The sequence below is a fragment of the Passer domesticus genome, chromosome 11, assembly GCF_036417665.1.
Source record: "Passer domesticus isolate bPasDom1 chromosome 11, bPasDom1.hap1, whole genome shotgun sequence".
Taxonomy (NCBI): Eukaryota; Metazoa; Chordata; class Aves; order Passeriformes; family Passeridae; genus Passer; species Passer domesticus.
In genome coordinates, this window is record NC_087484.1 from 12050070 (window position 1) to 12073969 (window position 23900).

Here is a 23900-nt window from a genome sequence, read left to right on the forward strand (position 1 = left end):
AGCTCATAAATTGCCATCACACCCTTCCAAACACCTCACTGGGGACAGCTGCCAGGCCAGGAGGGACCACTCCAACACCAGCTGTGCTCTGTAGGGCCTTCTTCACAGCAAGGGGCAAACAAGTGGGGGAAAGACTTTGTTCAAATCTGTGAACTTCCATTCATTTATTTCAGCTCTGAGTTATGGGACAATCTCATGGGATAAGCTGGAAACCACTGGTAAAGCAGCTGGGTGCCCGAGCTGGCAAGAAAGGCAAGATGCAGGGGTTACTGCCAGCTGGGAGACCAGCAGCAAGCTCAAACACTTGCCCCACAGCAGACTGGGCTTGTATACCCACACCATCTGATGTTCAAGAGGCTGCAATCCTGCCGCATCAGCTGTGCAGCTGCCACTGGGCTTGCTGCTGAGGATGTGGACCTTCCCCATGCATCCCCATCTCCAGGAATGCCTCCCTGCACAGGCATCTGGGGAATCAACAAACCAGGTCAAAAAGACATGAAGTGAAATGAGATGCCAGGCCAGACCCAGGGTGCCTATGGTTAGAGGACGCTCCTGAAAGGAGGTGGCTGCTGGAAGGAGGAGGCTGCAAGCTGCAGCCAGTGTGCACTGCATGAGCCTATGCAGCATGGAACCCAGGGAGGAAGGGCTGTTCCCCCTCACCAAAGGGGAAACAAAGCCAACAGTCAAGGAATAAAGCCACAAAAATAGGGAATCTGCAAGAGTCTGGATGTAATAAGCCTCTCAGAAAGAGCCAGCTCCTTGTGGAGCTCACTGATTTGCTCCTACCTCTTGCCAAACCCTGCCAGAGTTTGGGCAGCTGTCTGGGAGAGCAGGATGGGCAGCAGCAGCAGGCCAGAACTTTGAGGATGCCTTTTGTCTGCAAGCCTCTCTCACAGGGGTCAGGGGCTGGGGGACCTTGAGCCCCATCCTTGAGCCAGGCATGAGGCTCAGGGAGCAGAAAGGAAGCATGGACTACCAGCCATCCCTCTCTGAGCCACTCCGACAGCAGCCCTGCCAGCCCAAACACCAACTAAAACAAGCACATGCTCTCATACCTCCAAATATGTCATTCAGTTCCTGAGCCAGAACACGCCTGGCTGCCGGTGTTATCCCCAGCTGCAGGCGCTTGCCCAGCTGGCAAACACTACTGCTCCTGTGCAATGAGCAGGGAGGCACAAGTGCACCTTGCTCCCTGCTCTGTGTGCTGCTAGGAGTCCCCCGGGGTGGCAGGAGGACACGGCACCTGGCTGTGGTCCCACCAAGCAATCCCTGGCTGAGCTGCCCACCTGGTGGTGCCTGGGACCTGCAGGGCCCCAGAGAGCTGCTCAAAGAGGCAGATGGGATGGGAGCCCCAATGTGAAGTATGCAGTGTCCTGATGGGGACAGGGGATGTGCTTGAAATGGGGAGAGCAGAGGGGAGCCCTGATAGCAGCTTCTGTCCTGCCTGGAGGGGAGGGTGTGGGCAGTGGGGAGGGGAGAGTGATGGGAATGATGGTGTGGTCCATTCAGGGGGTGATGGTGGCTTTCCCCCTTCATCCTTAGCACAAAGTAAGAGCACAGCCAAGAAAATTCCCTGCACCCTTCTCCTCTTGGCTAATCCTCACTGTGGCAGGCAGTGGCCAGCTCCCCTTCCTCCCTCTCCTCCCACCTCCAGAAGACATTGCTGCAATGAAGGGGGGCCCTTCCAAGTTTCTGCCACACAAAGGGAAGCAACCACCCGGGGCTATACCCGGAGCAGCATCAAAACAGCTCCCTCCTCCTGCCCTGGCAGCAGGACCTCGGCCTGGTGAGCTCAGCAGCTTCGCAACAAAGCAGCCCTTGTTGCTAATTGCTTATTTTCCATGTGCAATTGCTAAACCCCTTAAGGAGCCAGGGCAGCAGGTTCAGTACCAGCCCACACCACAGCACCTGAGCTGAGGCTGAACAGCTTGTGCAATCCAGGAAATCCCAGCTCCAGGCTTCTCAGGAGCACTGTGTACCCAGTGATATGCAGTGGCATCACCAACACAGCAATACCCCTTGCCCTGCAGGGGAAAATGTCACCCTGGGGCAAAACAATGCCAATATCCATCCCAGGACAAAGGGCAGGATGTGTTGGTGTGCACATCAGGACTACCTTACCCTTCTCTGATGGGTTCAGGGTAAAGGTCCAGCTAAGGCAAGACCTCCAGCTACCCCATGGAAAATCCTGATGAAGCAACAGACTGAGCTCTTCAATGAGGACATCAGTAATTCCTTAATAAACTTCTCACGTAATGCACAAATTATGTCTGTACAGCGCTGGTCTCTACCACAGCCCAGCCAACATGCCAAACTTTTAAAAGGCCTGTATTTAGAGCAGCAAATTGATTCTCACTGATGACATTTCTACGTGGACTTAGTCCAAAAATGGGAACTCTTAAATAGATGACAAATGACAACTTGTGAACACAGCTTGGGAGCAAAACCATGGGACAGATTTTCAGGGGTGGCCCTGCTCACCATCAAATTTGTACACCCCAGTGCTAAAGTCATCCTCCAAATAGAGGTGGGAGCATAAATCCCTGTCTGGGTCACAGCAGATTCCTTCCATCTACAGAGCAAACGGCACTGGTGGCAGTGCAGAGCAATGATCTGTGTGCGTGAGACCATCCTCTAGCAGCACCAGTACAGGACGGGGGGCAGCCCATCCACAGGGACCTAATTACTGCTAAAATGGCAGATTTCTATTAACAACAGTGAAAAAATTCTGCTCTGGCAGTGTTCTCCTGCATGCCTTGGAAGCACAGGCTGCCTGCTCTGGGACACCCTTGCCTGCCAATGGAACTCTCGGGAACAAGGGAAATGCTGTCCCTTCACAGAAGCTCATCTGCTGCTTAATATTATTACTATTTGTGCTAATCAATGCACAGTTGTGGTTGTCAGATCTCGTCCAATTTACTCATTGTTTTTAAATGACATTTCAAATTTGCGTCTTAGTGGGAATAAACTGGACAGGTCCCATATATTAATGATATTCACAGGTGTAAACAACACAACCCTTTACCTTGTTGGATAATTTTTAAAATTAGAGGTAAAGCTGAATTCCTGAAATTAATTCTACTTCCAGTTCCTCCTTCTTGGCAGCTACTGCCAAACCAATTCCTAGAACTGTTTTCCCCATACATCAAACAGCAGCACTTGCTACAAATCAAGTCAAAGTCTTGAAATGGCTTAAAATCCAAAGTGCACAGGGTTTGGGGCTTGCAGCATTGAAATCACAATGGCACAAATGGCAGGCACAAATTCTTCTGCCTTTATTCCTGAGGGGCCTGGGGAACAGAATCTTTTGTGGAAGCCAGCTCCCTGCTTCCTTAGGGCAAAATCACTTGGAAAAGAGTAAAGTCTCCAAGTCAGGACCACCTGCCTGCATGAAAAGTCCACAAAACCAGGAAAACTCAGACAGGAGGACCTGCCTGCTGGAGATGGTTATCTCCAGTTCTGGAAAGCTCCATTGCAGGCAGCAGCCCACCTGCAGTGTTACATCTTACAACTGCCACTGCTGCCTCAGCCAGGGAAAATCCAGCTGCTCCTTGCCTGCAGCTGTCAGCCGTACTTTGGGGTTTTTTTTAGATCCCAAGAGAAGGTACAGAATGTACCGTCTCAGCCCAGAGTCTCTGACAGCCTGGCCTGGCTATGGATTTAGCATTAGCCTGCTCAGTCCAGGATAACTCCTTTCCTCTCCCAAACATCTGACAAAGTGACTTAGCGCCGGTGCCGCTGCGCTCCCACAAACACCCAGCACTGCAAGCGCCGCGGCCGGAGCTGCACAGTCCCCACTAATGGACTTCTCTGGGTTATTTCAGCAGCTCTCAAACAAACAAAACACATGTCACTGAGCACACAGCACACTTACAGCAGCTCCCACATGATCACAAGCAGAAACAAAGCCTTTCCTTTCTACAAAATAATGTCCTGTTTGAGTTCTTCCCAGGTTTTAGGCAGAGGCAAAGGCGAATGGCCTTGCAGCCACACAGGGACACAACTGTCGGCCCTTTGTAGTCTGTAGCTGCCCCTTTGATGCAGATATCCTTTCCTACTGGACAAACTTATCATTTCCAACACTGTGGATTCCCAAGATGCCTCAAGCTTTAATTAGCTTCTTGACGTGGGGCACAGCAGTAAAGCTCTCACCAAACAGCAGAAGTGGAAGCAGCAGCCACCCTTCCAGCCCCAGCTGTGCGCATTCCTGGACCTGTGAAGCTCTGGGACTTCTCCTGAGGCCCATCTTCCCAGCAGGTATCTTCCTCCTACCTGGAAGGGGTAAAAGCACCCATCTGAGGACCTGTGGGTTAAGTCCTCCCTGTTGCCAGCAGACCATTCCTTCCCAAGGAGCCCTCCAAGGGGAGCATGCTGGGGGCAGTTCTGAGGGCCCCAGGCAGTGCTGGCACACCGGTGGGCACCCAGAGCCCACTGCCACTGGCAGTGCCAGCAGCAGCAGTGCTTGGGCAGAGAAGAGGCTGGGATGGCTGTGGGAATGGGAGCAGGGAGCACGGCATGGACGGGGTCAGGCCGAGGCTGCTGAGAGCAGCTCTGTAATCAATACCACTGCTCTGCTTCCTCTCACATGCTGCCAGCGTGACCGGATGGGTCTAGAACCAGGAAACACAGTAAGAACAGGGTTTAAGCCTTTAGTAATCTGAAAGCTTTCAGGACATTTTGGGGAGTGCCACAGTATTTACCCACTCTGTTCCTCTCAACCACAGGACTACTTTGAAATGAGGAATCCTATCCCTTTGGCACCTGGCAGCACTGAGTTCATGTGTCTGGGAACAGGTGCTGAGCCAAGCCAGGCTGGCAGGGAGGAACAGGTAAGTCTGAGCTGCACTGGTGTGAGGATGTCATTGTCGTGCCCTGATGGAGACCCTGCTATATCCCAGGTGCAGCCCCAGTGCTCACACCGGGCCAGCAGGCTGAGGGCAGCAGGCCATGCCAGCCATGGCACAGCTACACTGCTGGGAGCAGGGCTGAGCTGCTCTGCGGGGTTGAGCATGTGCCCACACACCCCCAAGGACAGTGCCCTGCCTGCCCATCTGGTTGCTGTCATGCAGGCTGCATCTGCAATGCTTCTTTGCAGGTTTCTTAGCAGGGCTCAAGAGCACCAGAGAGCCTGGACTTCTCAATTTGACCAAGATCTGGCACGGAAGGCTCAGTACAACATAAATATTTATACAGACCATTATCGCTTACTCTGTTGTAGCCTGGTGAGCAGGATTGGCCAGCACAACTGAGCAGCTGAAATGCTGCAGAGGGCAACAGGACTTTTAATTAAGGTTATGACTCTGAAGAAGCACCTCCTTGCATGGAAAGCCTTTTGGATGATGCAAACTTCAGATGCAGAGTCTAATCTTTACATCAGAATCACTCCCACTGAAGCCAGAGCTCCTGATCTTGGCCACAGTGTGAACCCTCTGCAGGCAGACACAATGAGCAGGGGTAAGTCAGCCTGGGAAGAAGCTCTTCTGCAGGCCAATATTCAAACAACAGCCTGGCAGGGCAAATCCAGTGCTGCCATAGAAAGCCCAGAAGCCTCTAGGAGGCTACTGCAAAGTACCAGTGTCCTTAACAATCCCACCACAGTGGCACCTTCTTGTGGGATGAAGCTCTGCCTGCAACCCTATTCACAGAGGTGACCTTAGCCCACGTCCCAGACTGGATCCAAAAGCCACAGGAAGGACCACATGCCTGACCCATGGACAGGGTGCCTCTTTTCCCTGCCGTGGCTGGAGAGACAGAAACCTGACGCTGGTGGCCTGGGACCTCAGATCACTTCCTGCACATGACATGGGCTCCTGTCACCTCCCCCTCTGCATCCAGGACTCCCTGCCAGACACTGCAGAGTGATCCATGTCCAGCTTCAGCAGGAGCTACTGCTCTCCACAGGGCACTCTAATTCACCCTGAGTGGCCCCAAAGGACAGACCAACACCAGACTGTGCAACAGTTAAATCCCAGCACTGGCCTAGCAGGAGGGCCGGGAGATCCTGTTGCTCAGAGAAATGTGTTTGTCCAAGACAAACAGTGGCCGGGCATTGTTTCAGCATGAGTCAAGCGAGTGGAAACACTCCCGTGCCATCCTGTTTTGCTGTCTGGAGGTTTCCCCTACCTTCAGGATATGCAGACAGGCTCCGGGATGTTTCCGACTCGCTGTTCTCTTACTCCTCCGTTTCCCGTGAATGTCTGTGCCCAGCGCTGCTCGTTGCACCAGTGCAGCAGTGTGAGCCTTCTGCAGCCCACAGCCAGGCAGCCAACAGGCAGCTGATGGAAACAGATGTGGACTGATCTCCATCCATCTTCCCCATTGTTATACAGCAGGAAGATGGCACCCAGACCCTTTCTGGCTTGCCACTGGCTTACCCTGCCCCACGGAACTGAGTCCATAGCTCCATAAACAAGTTCAGGACAGCTCTGCTAACTCACCCCAAGTCCTCTGATGCTTTGGGGCAATGCTAGTGCTGCAGAGAGCTGTGTGAAATGGTGAGGAAAATGTGAGTGGCAACACAGAGACCCCACAACCGCCCTGTAATCCTCCTCCCTCCCCAAAACCCTTTTCCCAACTGATGTTTCAAGCCTGCAGACATGGCAAACAACGTGGCTGGAGCTGACACCTGTTATTTCACACCTACAACATGTTTTTTATCTTTCTAAAAGTATAAAAATAGTAAAGAATTTTTTTTACAAAGACATCCATGCTTTGTCAGCTCATGTTTGTGTCTGGAAACCCTTTTAGCAGTGAGGTGCGAGCCCCACAGGGTGCAGGGCTTGGCAGGAGGGCAGGCTGGAGTTTGCACAGCTCGCCCCACAACGGGTGATCTGGCAACAAGAAGGATCAAGAACTTGTTTTCACATGAAGATCAAAACAACACAAGAAGAAAAGCACAACATAGCCCAAAGTGACCCAGAATGTCAAAACTGCAACAACAGAAAGTTCAGCCCAAAAATGCAGCCTGTGAGGGCTGTTATTGCTTGGCATGTTTGTCCCCACCACGGGTGGCAGGAGGGGGAGAACACAGCTATGGCTTGGGTCAGGTATTCAGTGCTCAGCCCCATGATCCCCTGCCTTGTCCCCTGCCATGCTGAAAGGCTCTCCAGCAGAGCACCCCAAACCTTAATTCAGTCCCCTCCAGGCACACCCAGTCCCACAAACCACATCCAGGCAGCAGATCACCATCCCCACTCCCTAGTTATGCATTGAAATAATGCAAAACCCTGCAGAGACAATAACAAAGTGATTCCACCCTACACTAATTGCAGGCAAATGAGTGCTTGATTTACCCCGTTCCAGCACCACTAACGACAGGGATCTGCCCTGCTGGGCCGACCCAGGCCTCGGCCTCACAGCCACTCTTGGCTGGGGCTCTTCCCTCCATCCCCCTTTAAGCTCTAACAATTGCATATGATCAACTGGGGCTGGATTTACCATTCTGGGCACCAAAATCCTGTCAGGACACCCAAAGCAGATACAGGAGCCCTCTACTCTCCAAGCATGGTGTCACCCTACGGAGACAAGAGCTCAGCATGCATGTTCCTCTAATCCCAGCTCTTCCTGCCAAATCAGGAGAGAGGCAACACTTATGCCACAGACAGAGAGATGTCTTTTTTCCAGCTTAGAAATAGTGGTGACTTCTGTAATCCAAGCAATCACATTCTGTCATATGGTTTAGGCTTCCAGGAAGCAATTGGTGGTGATTAACAACCATCAATCCCCTGTTGATGAACTTCTCTCTGTCTGTACCCTCTTCCCATCTGGATGCACAAGCAGCAAGAAAGGCTGGTCCAGACCTTTGCAGCTCAGTCTTTGCCCAAGAGTGCTGCTGGTCATGTCTTAAGAGGCTCAGTAGGGAAATAGGCTTCCATCAGGGAAGGAAAAGACATACAGACCTCTCAGGCTTTTTTATCTTTCTCCAAGAACTTTTCCATTAGGATTAGCAAATCTAGCCAAGCCATCTCAGATGCTCACTCAGCTCTGCTGAGATCCATTAAGGCATCCTGGGATAATTATCTGATCTACCCTGGATTAAAAGAAAACCTGAGGTCCATCCTTAGAACAATGGCTAAAAAAACCCAATTTCTCTAAGTACCTGGAAATATCCATGTCCCTGAATCCCACCAGTGGTGGGATTTGCATTATTTCCCATGAGTGGGAAGGACTGGCCCACTCCTTTGTGAGTGGTTTCCAGCACAGCTAGAAGTGGCTGGTGGACCAAGGGTCTGAAGAGCAAGGGACCATGAGGCCACCTTCGTGCTTGCAAGCCCAGGTCAGCAAGAGTTGCCCATTCAGCCTTCCCTGGGGGAAGCAGAAAGTGCACTCCAGGGACCCAGAACCTCATTGTTGCCCAAACCCAATCCCTACTCTCTGCAATACTCTCACCCAAAACTTCAGAGGGCCAACACACAAACAATTACAGCACCTCAGCAGGCAGGGCTGGGCAAACATGCCTCTAGATGTACCAGAGTCCAGGCATGGATTTTGGCATTGATGATCAAGAATTTGCCTCAGGAAGTCTCGTGATGGTGTGTGGGAACAAGCAAACAAACCACAGTAACACTGTACAGTTTGCTCATACCAACTTACAAGTTTCAGATTCAGTTCCCCTGCAGGGATTAAAGCAGGGAGACCACTGCTCCCCAGGCCTTTTTCCAAAGAGCAACCTGAGTTGAAGAGAAGCCACCAGCCACCTGCTGCCCACTCCCTGCTCCCCATGGGGAGGGGGCTGTACCTGTACACTGGTTGCATTTCCCTGGCAATCCCAATGACTGCTCCCTCTGGGAAGTTGTCAAACTCATCAAACAGGTCTCGGATGTTGGTCTTGTACTTCAGGTCCAAGTCTACCTGGATGATCCGTGTTATTTCTGAAAGCACAAAGAGGAAAAGTCAGCAATATAAGACAAAAGTGTAACCCCTGATTACCACCAGCTACTGGAGGAGCAGAGCCCAATGAGGATTTGGTGCAGTCTGCTCCACGGGCAACTCAGAGCAAACGCAATCCAGCTGCAACCTCCGCATGAAGCAAACAAACTTCAGCCATCATGAAGCATTTACCACGGTGTGTTTACTTCAGAAATAATTTCTGGTGACCCCCTGCTTCTATCCACTGCCTCCTTCCTTCCAGAAGACTGGTTTTCCATATAACTGACAAAATCAAGAGGTAGCTTCAACCCAGCCTCTCTCCCTTTCTGGAAGTGCTTCTGTGGTGCCAGTCCCACAAAATCCCATGTTTATTTTCAGCTACCAACTCCATGAGTGTTTCCCACCTCCAGCCCAGACAGCATCCATCCCTGGCCCACATACCAAAGCAATTCCCATCATGGGCAGCATCAGTTCACCACATGACACCTCCAGTATCACCTGCACAAACCCATCAGCTCCCAGCAGCTTGCCACGGGCTTCCCTGAGGAAGAGATTACAGAGATTACAGCCCTCTGCCTGCACAGAGCTGCTGGTGATCTGCAGCAGCCTGGAAGACTATTGCTGCTGGTGGTACCCTCTCAAAGGCAAGGGGGGCTGTAAACACATGGAAGCATCTTCCACTTGCAGTGAGACATAAGAGCAAGGAAAGGCTGGAGGACATCATTCTCAAGGCTGGGTGAGGTACTTAACATGGTCAGGCCCCTGCCCAAATTTGTCCCAGTCTCCTCTGCAGCACAAGAAAGACTGAAAGATGGAGATGCTGCTTGGGAGAGTGTGCAGGAGATGTGCCTTGACAAGACTGCTCATCCCAGGTGGATGTAGGGATGCTGCATGGATTGCAGCAGGCCAAGCACAATGCAGCAAGTGCAAACACCACAAGAGATCAAGTCATTAGATGGGATCTCCCAGCCACAGGCAAAGCCATGGTCATCTTCTGGCCAGGCCAGCTCAGCCCTTCTCAGGGACTGTGAGTGGAGCCATCCCCATGGCATTACATAATGCCCCCTCTATTTATATGTGTTATAAAAGCCAAGAGCAAATTGGCCAGGTTGCTTAGCACTCAGCAGTAATTGGATTGTAAGGCTGTGTCAATGTGTTTTGGTCCCACTCATCATGCACAGGTGCCCTTACAGCTCCCTGCAGGCTAGACCTGCCTGTCACCACCACTTCCAGAGCAATTAGCAAACCAAGCCTTCATCCTTCCTCCTGCCCAGTACCTGCAGGCAGGAGGACAAGCCCTGCCTGCCCCCACCTTCTGCTCCTTCATCTGCTGTGCCTACAGGCAGGGCTTCCCATCAGGCTGGTGCTGCTGGGGCAGTGCCACCATGGCTCCTCATCCCCTCACCCTGTTGTGCTCAGGACAGGCTGCTGGCTACTCCTGGCTGCTGAGAGCAGGAGGCACTGGTTCTGTTTTCAGCCCCCAAAGCCATCATGGCACTAGAGACCAGAGGCACTGAGAGCAGCCAGGCACCAGCAGTTATCCCCCAGCACAGGAGTGCAGCTTTGCGTTTTCAGAAGTGTTCATTGCTTGGTGTTTGTGCTTCAAGCAGACACTGGGCTGTACAGCAGCTCTGAAGTTTTTGCAGATCTTGCACTAATCTGGGTCTCTTGGCAATCGGTCATACCTACCACATTGCCCTCATTTAAGAGCAAAAAGGCCCTGTGAGGTTAAGCAAGAAATATACTGCTTACACTGTGAAGCACCCAAGCAGAAATATAAATCAAGGAGAAACAGTGTCTAAGCTACAACTTGGGCTGTATCTCAATTTGTTTTTTTAACATCCATCATGCTCTATCTGCTAAAGGGAAAGGCCATGCTCCCTTCAGCTGTCAGTACAGCAATCCTCAGGCCTACCTAGTATTTACCATCACCATAATCCTCTGTTTGCAAAGATTTAAACCCCAGGCACAGTAAATCACCACAGGCTAAAGCAGGTCTTGACCTGAAAGCAATTTCCCCCAGCCTTCTGAACTGCCTCAAAAATGGCCAGTGCAACTCAAGCATATGAATCAGCAGAGCAGTGTATTTCTGCAGTGAAGAACAAGACAAGTATCCCACATGCACCCAACCACCCCAGTGGCTCAAACTACAGTGGGGCAAACCCCCAAATCCAAAACATTACCACATTTGAGAATACCCAGACTGGTCACAAAACTCCAGGACAAGAAGACCTTGCACAAGCTCAGCTCCAGATAAATGTGGGGAGCCTGAGCCCTACAACAGACTGGGAAGAGGGAATGGCATTCCCAGGGGCATCCCAGCACCACTCACCCTGGTACACAGCAGCCTCATCAGGTTTCAATTAAATCAACTGTGAGCCACGTCATCCAATTGTTCTCTAAAATTACAGCTGAACACCAACTGCAATTAATCAGAGTGGAGAATGAAAGCTGAGCTTGGAGGAAGCGCCAGTCCCAACCCTGCCTGCCCCAGCACCTCAGTGGGTGAAAGGCTTGGGAGGGTCCCTGTAGCCCTGCCAGCTGTCCCAGAAGCCTCAGCTGAGCAGGGAGCTGAGCTGAGCACAGCTGCAGTGCCAGGCAGGGATGCCAGTGCCACCAGAGCCCAGCGTGGAGACACGCAATTCATTTTACACAAACACCCTGGGTTCTCCATCCTGCCCTTCATGAGGCTTCCCGTGTTTGGCTCACCCCAGCACACTGGTCCATGCTGTGCCCTGTGCTTCCCCCAGGAAATACTCACCAAGAAATTAGACACAGAAAGCACCAAATACTTTTTTGCTTTGTTTTTTTTTGAAATTTTGAATTTTTTTTTGTTAAAGCAAGCATGAACTGCAACACCGAGACATAAGTGAGCATGGGTGACATTAAGCATCACTTTGCCAGATGCAGCTTGCATGCACAGATTAATGGCTGAGATGATTTCTCTGCCTGGGACTGGCAAGGGGCCAGGCACTAATATTTATGATGTATCATGCTCTTTCGCCCTTCTAGCAAGCGCTTTGTCCTGGCTGCCGTGTGGGGGTGGAGGAATCGCGTGCTCTCTCAGGCACAAGCTGCTCAGAGGGATCCAGCTGGAAATGTGGGAAAAGGCTGAGTGTTCTGCTCAGCAGGGAGTTTTCTAACTTTGCCATACTGTGTAGAACCCTCCACTCTGTTCAGCTCCAGCTCTTCCAGCCACGGCACGGAGAGGGGAGCTGTGCCATTCGGAGCAGAGATGGTCTCCATTAGCAGTGACAGCTTTACAGCACAGGTTGGCCCCATTTAAAGCTTGTAATCTTTTACTGCAGCCTTGTATCAGCAGCTACAGCAGGGCTGTGCTCCAGGCTTGGCTCAAAACCTCCCCCCAGCCCTGCCCAGAGGCGAATGGCCAGGTTCAGAGATGCTATCCCACAACCTCATCCAGTGAGGGGGCAGAGGCAGGCAGGGGTCATGTCCCTGTGCCCTGCTGCCCCACATTCTCTGCCAGGACCCAGTGGGGCTATGACAGCACACAGACAGGCAGCCCTTTGGTGTACTGGGGGGCACAGCAGGTTGTCTGGATGCTCTGAAAGGCACCAGGAGCCCCTGTGGTAGCAGGCAGCTTCTGCAGCAAGTCTAACAGCCCTTCCCGGGAAGCATGGACCCCAAAAACTGCCCCAGGGCACTGCAGGGATAGAGGAGGTATGCAGTGGGCCAGGCCACCCCACCACTGGAATGACACTTAGGAGCAAATTTGGTCTAGATGAGCAATTTGATTTGCCAAGTGACACACCTGTCCATGGCAGGGGGGCTGGACACAGATGAACTTTAGGGTCCCTTCCAACCCAAACCGTTGTAAGACTCCATGAAATTGCTCTTCCCAGAATGTCAGGCAGGATCATGAATGGCAGCAGGAGGCACAGGGAGGAGGTGAGCTGCTTTGGTGGACCTCGCCAGAGCTCTGGGGATGTCATGCAGCAAGCCATCAGCAGCAGCTATTACCCCTCCAGCCCTAAGGATCTGCTCCCATTGCTCAGAGCAGCCTAGGGATGGGCAGCCTTGAACCTGCCCTAGAATAGGACTATTTTATCCTAACGTGAGATGAGAGGATGGACTCTAAGAAATGTTAATAGTGGGTTTGTAACTACAGGACAATGGACGATGGGTCAGGTGAAGAGGAGATGCAAAGGCAGGAGCCTGCTGAGAGCAGCACAGGCTGTTCTGCAGCCAAAGTAATTTAAGCTCATCCCATCAACTTTCTCTGTGAAAGGGTCACTCCTCTGGCAAAGCTGAGCCCAGACAGCAGGAGCAGGTCTGGGTCTAAGTGCTGGCCTTGGCTCCAAACCCTCCACTTCCATACAAACCACACCAGATCCAGGGAAGCAGCATGCCACCACTGGCAGAGGAGAGGGGAAGAGCTGTGTCCAGGAACTTAATAGTGAAATGGAGAGCTGCCATCACAGCACAAAGGGCAGAAGCTGTCCAGCAAACATTGCAGTCTGTATTGTTGATAATTGAGCAGTGGTTTAATAGATGTAGAGTATAAGCAAGAATCAAAATACTGAAAGTGCTGTAACTCTCCAGCCCACTGACAGGCCCATGTTAGCACAAGCTCAGTCCCCTCAGAGTAAAAAAATCCTGCCTGCAGCTGGTCTGGCAGAGGAGATGCTGCAAGCAACAGTAGCATACCAGGAGGGGATAGGACACCACCCCACCAGGCTGCACTGTGCCCAAATCTCACACACACTCCTGAGGCAAACACCTGTCACCAAAACTGGTGGTAATTTGGCTCTGCTCCCACCATCCTCTGCACTGGCACCTCCACCTCTCTCAACAAACCTGTTTTTAAGGACTTAAGCATTCTGATGCTTCATGCCAACGAGGAGAGACTCCTCCAACACAGAATCATGAAATTATTTAGACTGGAAAAGACATTTAAGATCATCGAGTCCAACTGTTAATGTGGCACTCGGCACACATCAGGTGGGAGCACCTTGACCTCCCCACACCTCCTCTGCATCACAGCAGTGACTTTTGGGACCAGAGACGATCAGCAAGGGCACTGCTGGGATTGCCACCCCAGCTGTGTGACCCAGGCACAGCACTCTGCCTTGTCCATGGAGCCAGCACCTGCCAGCCTGCAACAAGGGAGGCAAGACCCCACTCCATCCTACAGGAGGCAGGGTGGGGTGGTGGCCTGGACAGGGCTGGGACAGGGAGCTGATAAAGGCAGAACAGCTCAGAGAACCTTCTGCAGGGCCAGCAGCAGCTGCAGCCACCACGGGTGACACAGTGCAGCCAAGTGACAGGAGTGTCCCCTGCTGGCTGCAGCTCTGGGTGTTGCAGAGCTGCAGTGGGCTGTGGGGAAGGGCCAGGGGGTGGCTGTTCATTTTGCCACTTGACTTGGACCACTAGAAAGAAGAGAGCCAAGCAACCAAAGTTCTCTGAGCTGGAGTCAGAAGGGCTGGGGATCTCTGATCTGCTGGTCTACAAATGCTAGGCACACCTGGACAGCTGCCCCTCCACCTCTGTGAATTGCTTTGAGGAATGGTTTTTTCAGTCAGGTTTTTTAGCTATCCCCATCATGACAGGACAAGATCCCAAGGGAAGAAGGAGCTGTGAAGGACCTGCAGTGACTTTCAGATGGCTGCCTTGGGCCATAAACCTCCTGGAGCAGGGCAGCAGCCGCCAGCTCCAGCGGGCAGTGTGCCTGCAGGAGCAACACAAAGCTGCCTGTGCTGGCTGTGAAACCAGAATCCTCCGCCCTCATGCCTCAGAGAGATGTGTGGCCAAGAAAAACTCCACTCCCACAGCCAGCACCATGGCCAAGCATGGATGCAGAGTGGGTGACAGGCTCCAGAAGTCCCTGTGCAACCCAGAAGGTAGTGCCCAGCAGCAGCAGCCAGCTGTCCCCAAAAGCCTCAGCTGCAGCAGGCCACGAGGACAGCTGCAGTGCCAGGCAGGGATGCCAGCACCTCAACAAGCCCAGTGTGGAGGCACACAGTTTATCTACACAAACATGCTGGGTTCTCCATCCTGCCCTTCACGGGAGGCTCCCTGGGTTTGGCTCGCCCCCTGCACTGGCAGCTGCCCCTGGCCGCTCTCCCTGCTGCTGTCAGCAGGGCTGTGAGCAGCTTCCTCTCTGGCTGTGTGCTCCCCCGGCCAGGCCTTGTTTTCTCCACACACAGCCTCCCCTCTGTGCCCAGCATTAATCACTGCTGCCTGCCCAGCTGACCTCGGCACACCAGAGAGCCTCGCCCAGAGCAAGCAGCCAAGGCAGGGGCAAACGTGCAAGTGTGACACGCTGCTCAGAGCTTGCTGCCACTGAGGGGGCTGCAGTCCCCCTTCCCAGGACATGGTGCTGCTCCAGAGCCCACCCTCCCACGAGAAGATGATGCTACAAAGCCCTGCACCAGCACAGCTTGCCAAGGTGCAGTGCAGCTTACCTTCCAGCTTCAACACAGGTCCTCCCGTCTGCCCTGCAGCCAAGGCTCCCCTCTGCTCCCGGGACAGCCCAGCAGCCTCCTCCCCACCAAACAGCTCCCTCCCTGCACAGAGCTCCGGGGACTGCAGGGGCCATGTGCCCCAGCAGCCCGGCTGCTAACCAGGATTCTGCAGCACTGATTAGGCACCAGCAGAGCAGAGCAGTGGCTGCAGCACAGCAGCTAATCAGCCTATCAGCTAATTAAAAAATTAGGCTGTCTGCCAGAGATAGATGACAAATCATTGCTACCACCCACGCAGGGCAGGCACCTGGGTGAGCTCAGGGGTCTGGAGCAGCAGCAATGTTCCCAGGTATTGACAGCAGCATCACTTTGATCGCCTTGCTCCACACCCTACAGCCATCTCCAGAGGGAAGGGGAAGACTCAGCAGGAGATGGATGTGTTTTGTTCCAGGAAATTAATTTTTCCTGTGCATCCAAGTGTCCCCTTGTAATCCATCAAGGTCTGAGGGACTAATATTTAGCAGTACTCAACACCTTGGCTCTTAACTGGATTCAAAAGCAGCAACATTGCTAAACATGCAATAGGTTTCAGGATGGAGGTGGAAATGCTGTTTGCCTTTTATTTAATATACGCTACTGCTGGGGGAGGAGTGTGAAAACACTTTTTGGAGCTGGAGGAAGAGCAGCAGGAAACCTTTTAATCAGACAAAATAAGGTTTGATTCCAGGTTGCTATAAATTACAAAAGAGTGGATGGAAAGCTGTAAAGTAACAAGCAGGTGAGATGGAAAGGGAAACCAAAAAGAGATACAAGAAAATAAATTTTCTGGGCTCAGATCCCAGTTAACTGCACACACTGGGGGAAAGGGCTGCAGGCAGATTTTGTCCTTGTTTCTTCCTGCTAAACTCTAATGAGCTATGGCAGAGCAGGGAGAGACTGTGGGGGAAAGCAGCCCTGGCATCAACACTGGGTGACCCCCAGCAGCTTCCAACCCTTTGGGAATGGGGCAGCTGCTCTGGCTGGGGAGACAGGAGGGCAGCACCCACCACAGCACCAGGTGATGAGACCCTGCTGCTCCATGGGAGCAGCCAGCCCTGGCCTGACAGATCTAGGACATCCAAAAATAATCGATGGTGACACTGTGGCAAGGGGCAGGCAGTGGAAATGATGAGAAGTGACACTGCCCCCGGGGGCTGTGGGCCACGACGGCCCCAGAGGCAGCAGTGCCACAGGGAAGGGGTCTGTGCTGTGATGCAGCACTCAGGAGACTTCCAGGCACTTGCTGAGCAGCAGCCACGTCCCCCTCATCACAGCAGCCCTTCCTGGCGCCTCCTCCACACCAGGGCTGGGGCCAAGGAGCTCTCCTGCCAGGACAGGCATGTCCACAGGCATTACTCACAGATGGGATTAGCAGCTCCTCTCAGCAGATGTGGACCCCTCTACAAGGCCACAGCCTCCAGTGTTTACCTGGGGTGGGCTTATTCAGAGGTCTGCTGTTGCCTGCTCCTGAAAAGCATCATGAAAACAACTCTCTCAGCACAACAGGCTCACCCCAGCAAGGAACAATGGCTGGCACAGCTATCCCTATTGCTTGCAAAATGATCACTCCAGCGTCTTCTCTTCCCATCACAGGACCTGATATAAGTGTTGCAGCTCAGAGACAGGCTGGGAAGGGAATCTGGTTGTTTTTCACGTGCTTGTGCCATGAAGCAGGGAGGGAGGTTAAGAGAGCACATCAGAAACTATTAATGCTCCCTCCATCCCTGTAAAAATGGAAACATTTTTGCCAGAAAGCAAACCCTTCAGCTACTGCAGCATCCCTTGGGAACTGTGGTGTGGAGGACATGGCTGTGGGGCCAACTCCCATGACTGCCACAGACCCAAATTTTCTGTGCCTTTTCCCAACATCTCCCTGATGGTAGCACACAATCAAGCCTGAAGCATCTGGACATGGGCACTCTCCTCCCAGCCCTCTCCCAACAGCTGCATCTCTGCATTCCCTGATGTGGTGGGCTCAGCAATGCTGGCAGTGCTCAGCCAGCAGGAAAGGATCAGGAGTGACGCACTTTCAAAATGCTCCCTTATTACAATTATTACAGTGATTTGCTGAGTTCTGTGGGCAGCTGCCCTGTGCACCAGGAACTGCTCTGCAGCTGACAGGAGGAAAAAGGGGGAGTGATCTCCCTCTGCCAGGCTCCACCTCAGAGACCTCTGATGCCCTGTGTGACACAGGATGTGTGCAGTGCAGCTCTGCACACGGGTGCTGTTGAGGGGACACACCACACTCAGGCAGCTGGCACCCTACAGGCAAACAGAGTCCGACCTGGGCAATCCCACGCTGTGGATTCAAACAGTGCAGATGCAACGCTGAATCCTCATGCACACATCCCTACAAAAGCAATCAACAATGTGTTCAGGATGCTGCCTGTGGAATAGCATTCCTTTCCTGAAGGACACTAGAACCTTCTGTTCTAGAAGACAGTAGTTGAGGCATTATTCCAGTACACAGACTGCTTTCCTGGTACCTCTGTGCTTAACCCCTTCCCCCAGCTCCCAGGCTCTCCACCTCCACAGCCAGAGGCAGGAGTGCTCCAGGTGCCTGGCCTTGGCACAGGCAAAGTGCCCTGAGAAAGCACAGCACAGCCCAGTGCCTGCTCCAACACGTCTCCTGGCTGGCCTTTGCCTTCCCTCCAGCACTGCTTGGTGGGAAAGGCATAAGCTGATGTTCACAGAGGCCTCTGTCTCTGGGCTGGTAATCCCAGAGCAGACAAAGGCTGGTATCAGTTTCGTGGGAGACCAAGCCTGAGCCAGCAGCTGGATCCTGCTGCAAGCAGCACCAAACCCCAAGCGACTGGGGCTTGGTTGTTATCAGGCTGCTTGGACAAACATCATTATAATCTGGTCTGTGCTTAACAATCAGTACAGCTGTTGATAATGAGCTGGAGAAATTGCCCCGTTCGGAGTCTGAAGCCAGGGAGACCACTGGACTTCCCATGGATCCTGATGTGTCACAGGTGCTGTCTGGACACCCACTATGAAGCCAAAGGCACAGCTCCCTGCTGGCAGTCCCTTCCCCAGGCACAGTGCTGCTTATTCACCCACAGCAGCCACCCCTGCTTCCCCCCAGCACCCACATCTGTGTCCTCCTGACAGGCTCCTGCACAGCTGGCAGCTCCAGGACACACTGGGGCTTGCTGTCCAGCACACAGCAGCTGGCTGTGATTCCCTCATCCATGAGGCAGCCCAGCACCTACAGCATCCTGCAGAAGGGAGCTCTACAGACCACCACACTGTGTTTTGAACATCCTTCTCACCAATTTTGATGTCCCCCAGTTCCTGTACAAACTTCTGCCTTGTATGGCTCGTGGTTTCACGGCCCACACCACAACCCCCTTGGCCAGCCCCCTCCCAGACTGGAGGGTCCCAGTCAGCCAGGCTTGTCCCACATAGAAGCCACTGCCCTCTCTAAACCTCTTTCATTTTTTACCAATAGACCATGTTGGTATGCCATAAATTTTGGTTAATACATAACAATTAGTTCTACTCTGTTCTCCTTCCTCATAGCTCTGCATCTTTAGTCCCACAGAGACTTACCCACTTCTCCCACTGCTGCTTAGTTCCCCTCCAAGCCCCCTGTGAACAGCCCTACCACCAGCAGAACAAGCTCCTGAGTTTTCAGGCAGCAAGTACCCAGGAGCATCTTCAGCACCTGGAAGATGCAGAATGCTGCATGGGGGCTAACCTCACACTCTGCAGAGCCCAGGGGCCCTCTGCAGCTTGTGCTCACCTTCCCACCCTTCATCACAGCTTCTGCCTTCAGGCTGGGCTGGACAGTGAGAGAGAAACCCTGAGAACTCCCCCCCATGCTGCCAGGGAGATCACCACACCCAGAGATGCTGCTACTCCCCATGGAGACAGCCGGCTCTTTACAGCAGCCAGGAAACTCTGCTACCTCCAATTTGTCAAACACCACCTTCAGCCAGGTTCTGCTAAATGCCCTCACTCCATGTGAAGCGTGGTACCATCAGCCAGGTTTCTGAGCCTCCCCTGAACTAATGGGACTCCACTCCTCTGTCTAAGTTGGCAGAGATAAGTCACAAAGCTGTTTCTGTATCATGTCTCATTTTCCCTCGGCTCCTTATTCTCCCACAGGGCCATCCTGCTGCAGCACCATCAGCTACACCAATGGAGCTGAACACCAAATGGCAGTTTTCAAAGCTCTACCCAAGCTGCTGGATGCTGCTGGCTCTCCCTTGGCCCACCAGCTCCTTAGAAAGAAAACTTGTTAAACAAATTTTTCCTGAAAACTACCTTGGTCCAACAACGGGCGCCAAGAATTCCCTGGGGAGCTCACAGCTTTCCCAGGCTGCTCTTCTGTCACCTCAACTCCTCCTCCCCTCACTTGTGGCACCAGGAGTCTGTCCCCAGACCCTGCCTGCCAGACAGACCTGCCCAGACATTACTCCTTCATGTACCCATAGAAGGGTGATAAAAAGCTTGCTGGGCCGCCTGATTTACACAGGTAAAATGACAAGTGACAGAGGGATCAAAGCCAGTCAGGAAGGAAGAGGTCCCCTCTGGATGCAAAGGAAAGTGAAAAGGTCTGGGTCCTTGTTCTCCCTTCTCCTCTTTGCACTGCTCTGCGACCATTTCATGCTGGCATTGTCCTCATCCTGGCAGCTCCTTCTAAGCCTGAACCTTGTTCTCTCTGTGTAACTTCCCCCTCACTTCCCCCTTGCAGAACCATTCTGAAGGATCAAGCACTGCTCCAGCTCCCCGGGCCTGGCCACACCACATTAAAATGGGATTTATGAGCCTCGAGCACAGACAAGAGTTATGCAGTCTGCACTTCTGTGTGCTGCATACCAACTCCCCAGCTGGTTTAAATCAGATTAACTCCACTGATGTAAGACATTTAAGGCAAGAGTGTTCCATGATTTACACCAGCTAAGAAGCTGTTATATTATTAACTTGGCAGCTGCAGGTTTTAGATGTGAAGTTTTTTGGGCAAAGATCCCAAGCAACAGTAAACGACAGAGCAGCTGAGTGGCAAACCCCATTTAACCTCAGTGCAATGTGCAGCCAGCCAGCACATGTCCCACAAAAGTCCCTAAATAAAACAAAACAAAAAACCTGTTGTTCAGTTTTCAGTGCCACTGGCCTGCAAAGTCAATGCCCCACCACAATCCATAGATTCCAAACAAATAATTAAATCATGATACTGTGGAAATGACTCTCTTCAAAAAATGATATATTTGGTAAACTAAAGCCAGGCAATTTTAGTACAAAGGTCGCTTGCCACTGAAAAAAACCCTATAGACTGATTAATGTAAATGCAAATGAACACACCAGAGAGTTTAATATTCAGATCAGGGGCTTCATTGTTGCTAGAGGATGTTCAAGCTTCCAATCAAATCTGGATTCCACAAAAAATTGGTGCTAATGCTATGGAGCCAGATGTGCTTGGAGAGGTGCACAAAAAGACACAGCACTCAGGGCAGAACACAGCATACAAGGCAGAAGAAATGGCAAAGAAAAAATGGTAATACTGCCTGAAAAAGAGAGTTTGGTCCTTTCTCCTCAAACTTAGCAAAGGGGCTTCTTCAGACCAGTGGATACTGCTTGTCAGAGTCAGGAGGGCAGCAAGAGCCCAGGGCCATTCCCACATCACCTGCAAGGCAGCCAGTGGGCAGCAGAGCTGCAGCCTTTCCTGGTGCCTCTCGTGCAGTGCTGGCTGCACGGGGAGGAGGCCAGTGAGCCCTGCCAGCCCCATAAATCACCAGGCACCCAGCACAGCAAACCTGACCTCCCTTGCAAGGGAAATATAAATCAGCTTTACTAGCAGCTTCTGAAACAAAAACTAAACTCACAAAACTGTAAAAATGCCTCTTTAAACATCCTGTGCCCCGAACAGACCATTGAAAGCCCTGTCAGGCTGAGGGAGAGCAAACAAGCTTTCCAAGAGATGAGGGCTGATGAACTGAGAAAAGGCATTTCAGACTGAGCAGCTTCTTGCTGGCAGGCAGCACGACAGGGATATCTTTAGCACACAGTAAAGACAGAGTAGGGAATCAGGAGGAGTGAATTAGCCAGCATTAATACCATCATTTGTATGCAGTGTACTTCAAAGTGTTCGCAGTGCAGACAGCACCAGACAGACACAGAATTACCCAAGTCTGGGGGAGAGCCATGTAGAGCACATTTGCTGGAGCCCACAGGGTAATGATCAGTGAGCTTGGATGGGACCTTCAGGGTCCCACTGTTTAATGAGCTACTGTCAGAAGGCCATGCCACGAGGACAGGGGCAAGTCCACAAAGGACAGAGGAAGTCTCATGAAGCAGAGCAGAGCTTGGAGCTCCTAAGGAGAGCCAAACTGGGACAGGACCCAGCAGGGGCCCAGGGGAGGTGCATCTGCTCACATCTCAGCAACAGTGCACCTGAAATCCATGGTAGGAAGTCTGGAGGGAGTATTAGAGCTGGGCAGAGGATCCAGATGCCAAGGAAGCTGCCTCCTGTCACTCATGCCAGTGGAGACCTGGATGAGGTCTTGGACTGGTAAATCCATCACTCGGCAGAAAGGAGCAGAATCCTAGGAGTCCATCCCAAAAGTTTATTAACTTTGTATTTCAAATAGCACCTCAAACTAACTCTATTTCAAACAGAGACGGATAACATCTCTGTGCAGAAGAGAGCCTGTGTTCTGGAGGCAGCACAGCAGAGACCTACCTTTGGGCATGATGCGATGCATTGCAACTGACAGGAAGAAGATGGAGTCGCTGTAGTAGGTCCCCGATCCAGCACTGAAGTGTTTCTGCATGGCCTCAACGATGGGAAACAGCTTTTCTGTCAGCTCATTCACGTCATGGACGATTACCTGGCAGAGACACCAAAAACACCACTCAGTGCTGCTCCTGGGGACAGGCCCAGCTCCAGCAGCCTTTGCCCAGCCCCCACGAGCGTGGGGTGAGGGGGAGCTTGGTAAAGCACAAACAGTGCTGCAGGCACTGCAGCTGCACAAAGGGGCCTGCCTGCCCTGGCCCCTGCACATCCTCTTGATGCAAGAACTGGTCCAGTGCAGGGAAAGAAGGACATTTACAGCCATTTTGTAACTGTAAGGTGGGCAGAGACTTGAATCCCCTCACACAACCAAGTGTGTTCCATGCTCTGGGCTGTTCTCTGGTCTGCTCCCAGTGCCTGATGCAAGCACATATCTGGTCTCCCATATGGAGTCCATCAGAAGAGGCAACAGCTAGCTCCAGGCTCTGCTGTGCTGCTGTTCAGAGCCAAGCCAGAGCACATCAGTTGCCCTGAGGACCAAGGCTTGCTCCCTCCTACAGAAGCAGGCTGTGACAGGGCCAGGGATGCAGCCCAGATTTGCTGCTCCTCAGCCTGGCATGGAGGCAAGCTCTGCAGGGGGAAAGGGAGGACAGGCTGCAGCACGCGGATGAAAATCCAAACTTCAGGAGCTACAGCAATGCAGAGCAACTTCTGTAGATGGATCTCAGCCTGTCTGTGCTGGAGTTTTGCTGGTGCTCAGCCAGCACTGCTCTGCATCCCTCAGCCCTGCAGGAGCCCATGCAGCAGCACGGGCCCTGGCATGCCTGTGCCAGCTGTGGCTGTGTCCCAGAAACAGGAGCAACCCCAAATGCACCTTGCCAGCTACTGACATTTTACAAGCTCATAATTTATTTTGGTCAAAGTCCAATGAACAGGAACTTTCATGCAGCTCGTTATACCCACAGAAGGATACAGGTCACTGAATCACACAAGATAATGAGAGGGATTTTCAGGATAATTAAGAGAGATGAGGGACATGACCCTGGTACAGATAAGGGGGAGTGCAGGAACTTGAGTGTGGAGACTTGGGGTCGTGCTGCCTTCTTCAGGTCAGGGAAAGCAGAAAAAGCCCTGCTGGAACTAAAGTACAGCGGGGACGTGACTTTGCAGCAGTACTTGAATTTTGTAGAAGGGAACCTATTGCACTTGTTTGAGGGATACCAAGACACTTCCACAAAGCTGGCCCCGCCTTGAGCAGGGAACACAAACCACAGTCTTTGTAGGTTGCTTTCGCACTAAACTATTTCAATGGTTCTACAGTTTCACTTCTTTTCCCTACTAAAACGTCATCTGCTTAAGAACAAGAGGACCTGCATTACATACCTAAAACACGCAGGATAGAGCACTTGCTTTAATTTTTTGTTTTTAAGTGAAAAGAAAGCCTAAACCAAGTCAAATGCTTCAGAGGAGAAGGTGGCTCTGGAGGCTGGTGCAATGACCATCCTCTCCATGGGGCGTACAAGGGGCTGCACTGATGCTCAGCTGGTGCAGAGATTGAGGCAGTGAGCAGTCTGGAACATCTTCCATCCACAGCTTTTTGCAGAACCCATTGCTCAGACCAATGTGCTCTCACAGCAGAGTGGAGCTTGCTGGATGCAGGGCTGTGCCCATGGCACCTGCAGTACGCTGAACACGCTGAGGCGATGGGCCTGTCCTGGCACTGGCCAGCATGGCTGGGCCCACGGCAGGGCAGTGCTGGGGGACAGGCACAGCTGAGGCCCCATGGCCCCTTTCTGGGAGGGCACCCTGACACCCACGCTGGTCCCTGG

At 52.3% G+C, this 23900-nt stretch overlaps 1 protein-coding gene across 3 annotated transcripts in view; it reads right to left on the reverse strand.

The window, feature by feature from the left end:
- XXYLT1 (xyloside xylosyltransferase 1) overlaps positions 1 to 23900 on the reverse strand; it is a 32433-nt gene that overhangs the window by 4396 nt on the left and 4137 nt on the right. For all 3 annotated transcript variants that reach the window (XM_064385716.1, XM_064385718.1, XM_064385717.1), the window contains exons 2-3: positions 22021 to 22168; positions 8738 to 8870 (exon numbers count right to left, since the gene is read on the reverse strand). In XM_064385716.1, coding sequence (XP_064241786.1) covers positions 8738 to 8870; positions 22021 to 22168 — 281 coding nt within the window. The remainder of the gene's footprint in view (positions 1 to 8737; positions 8871 to 22020; positions 22169 to 23900) is intronic.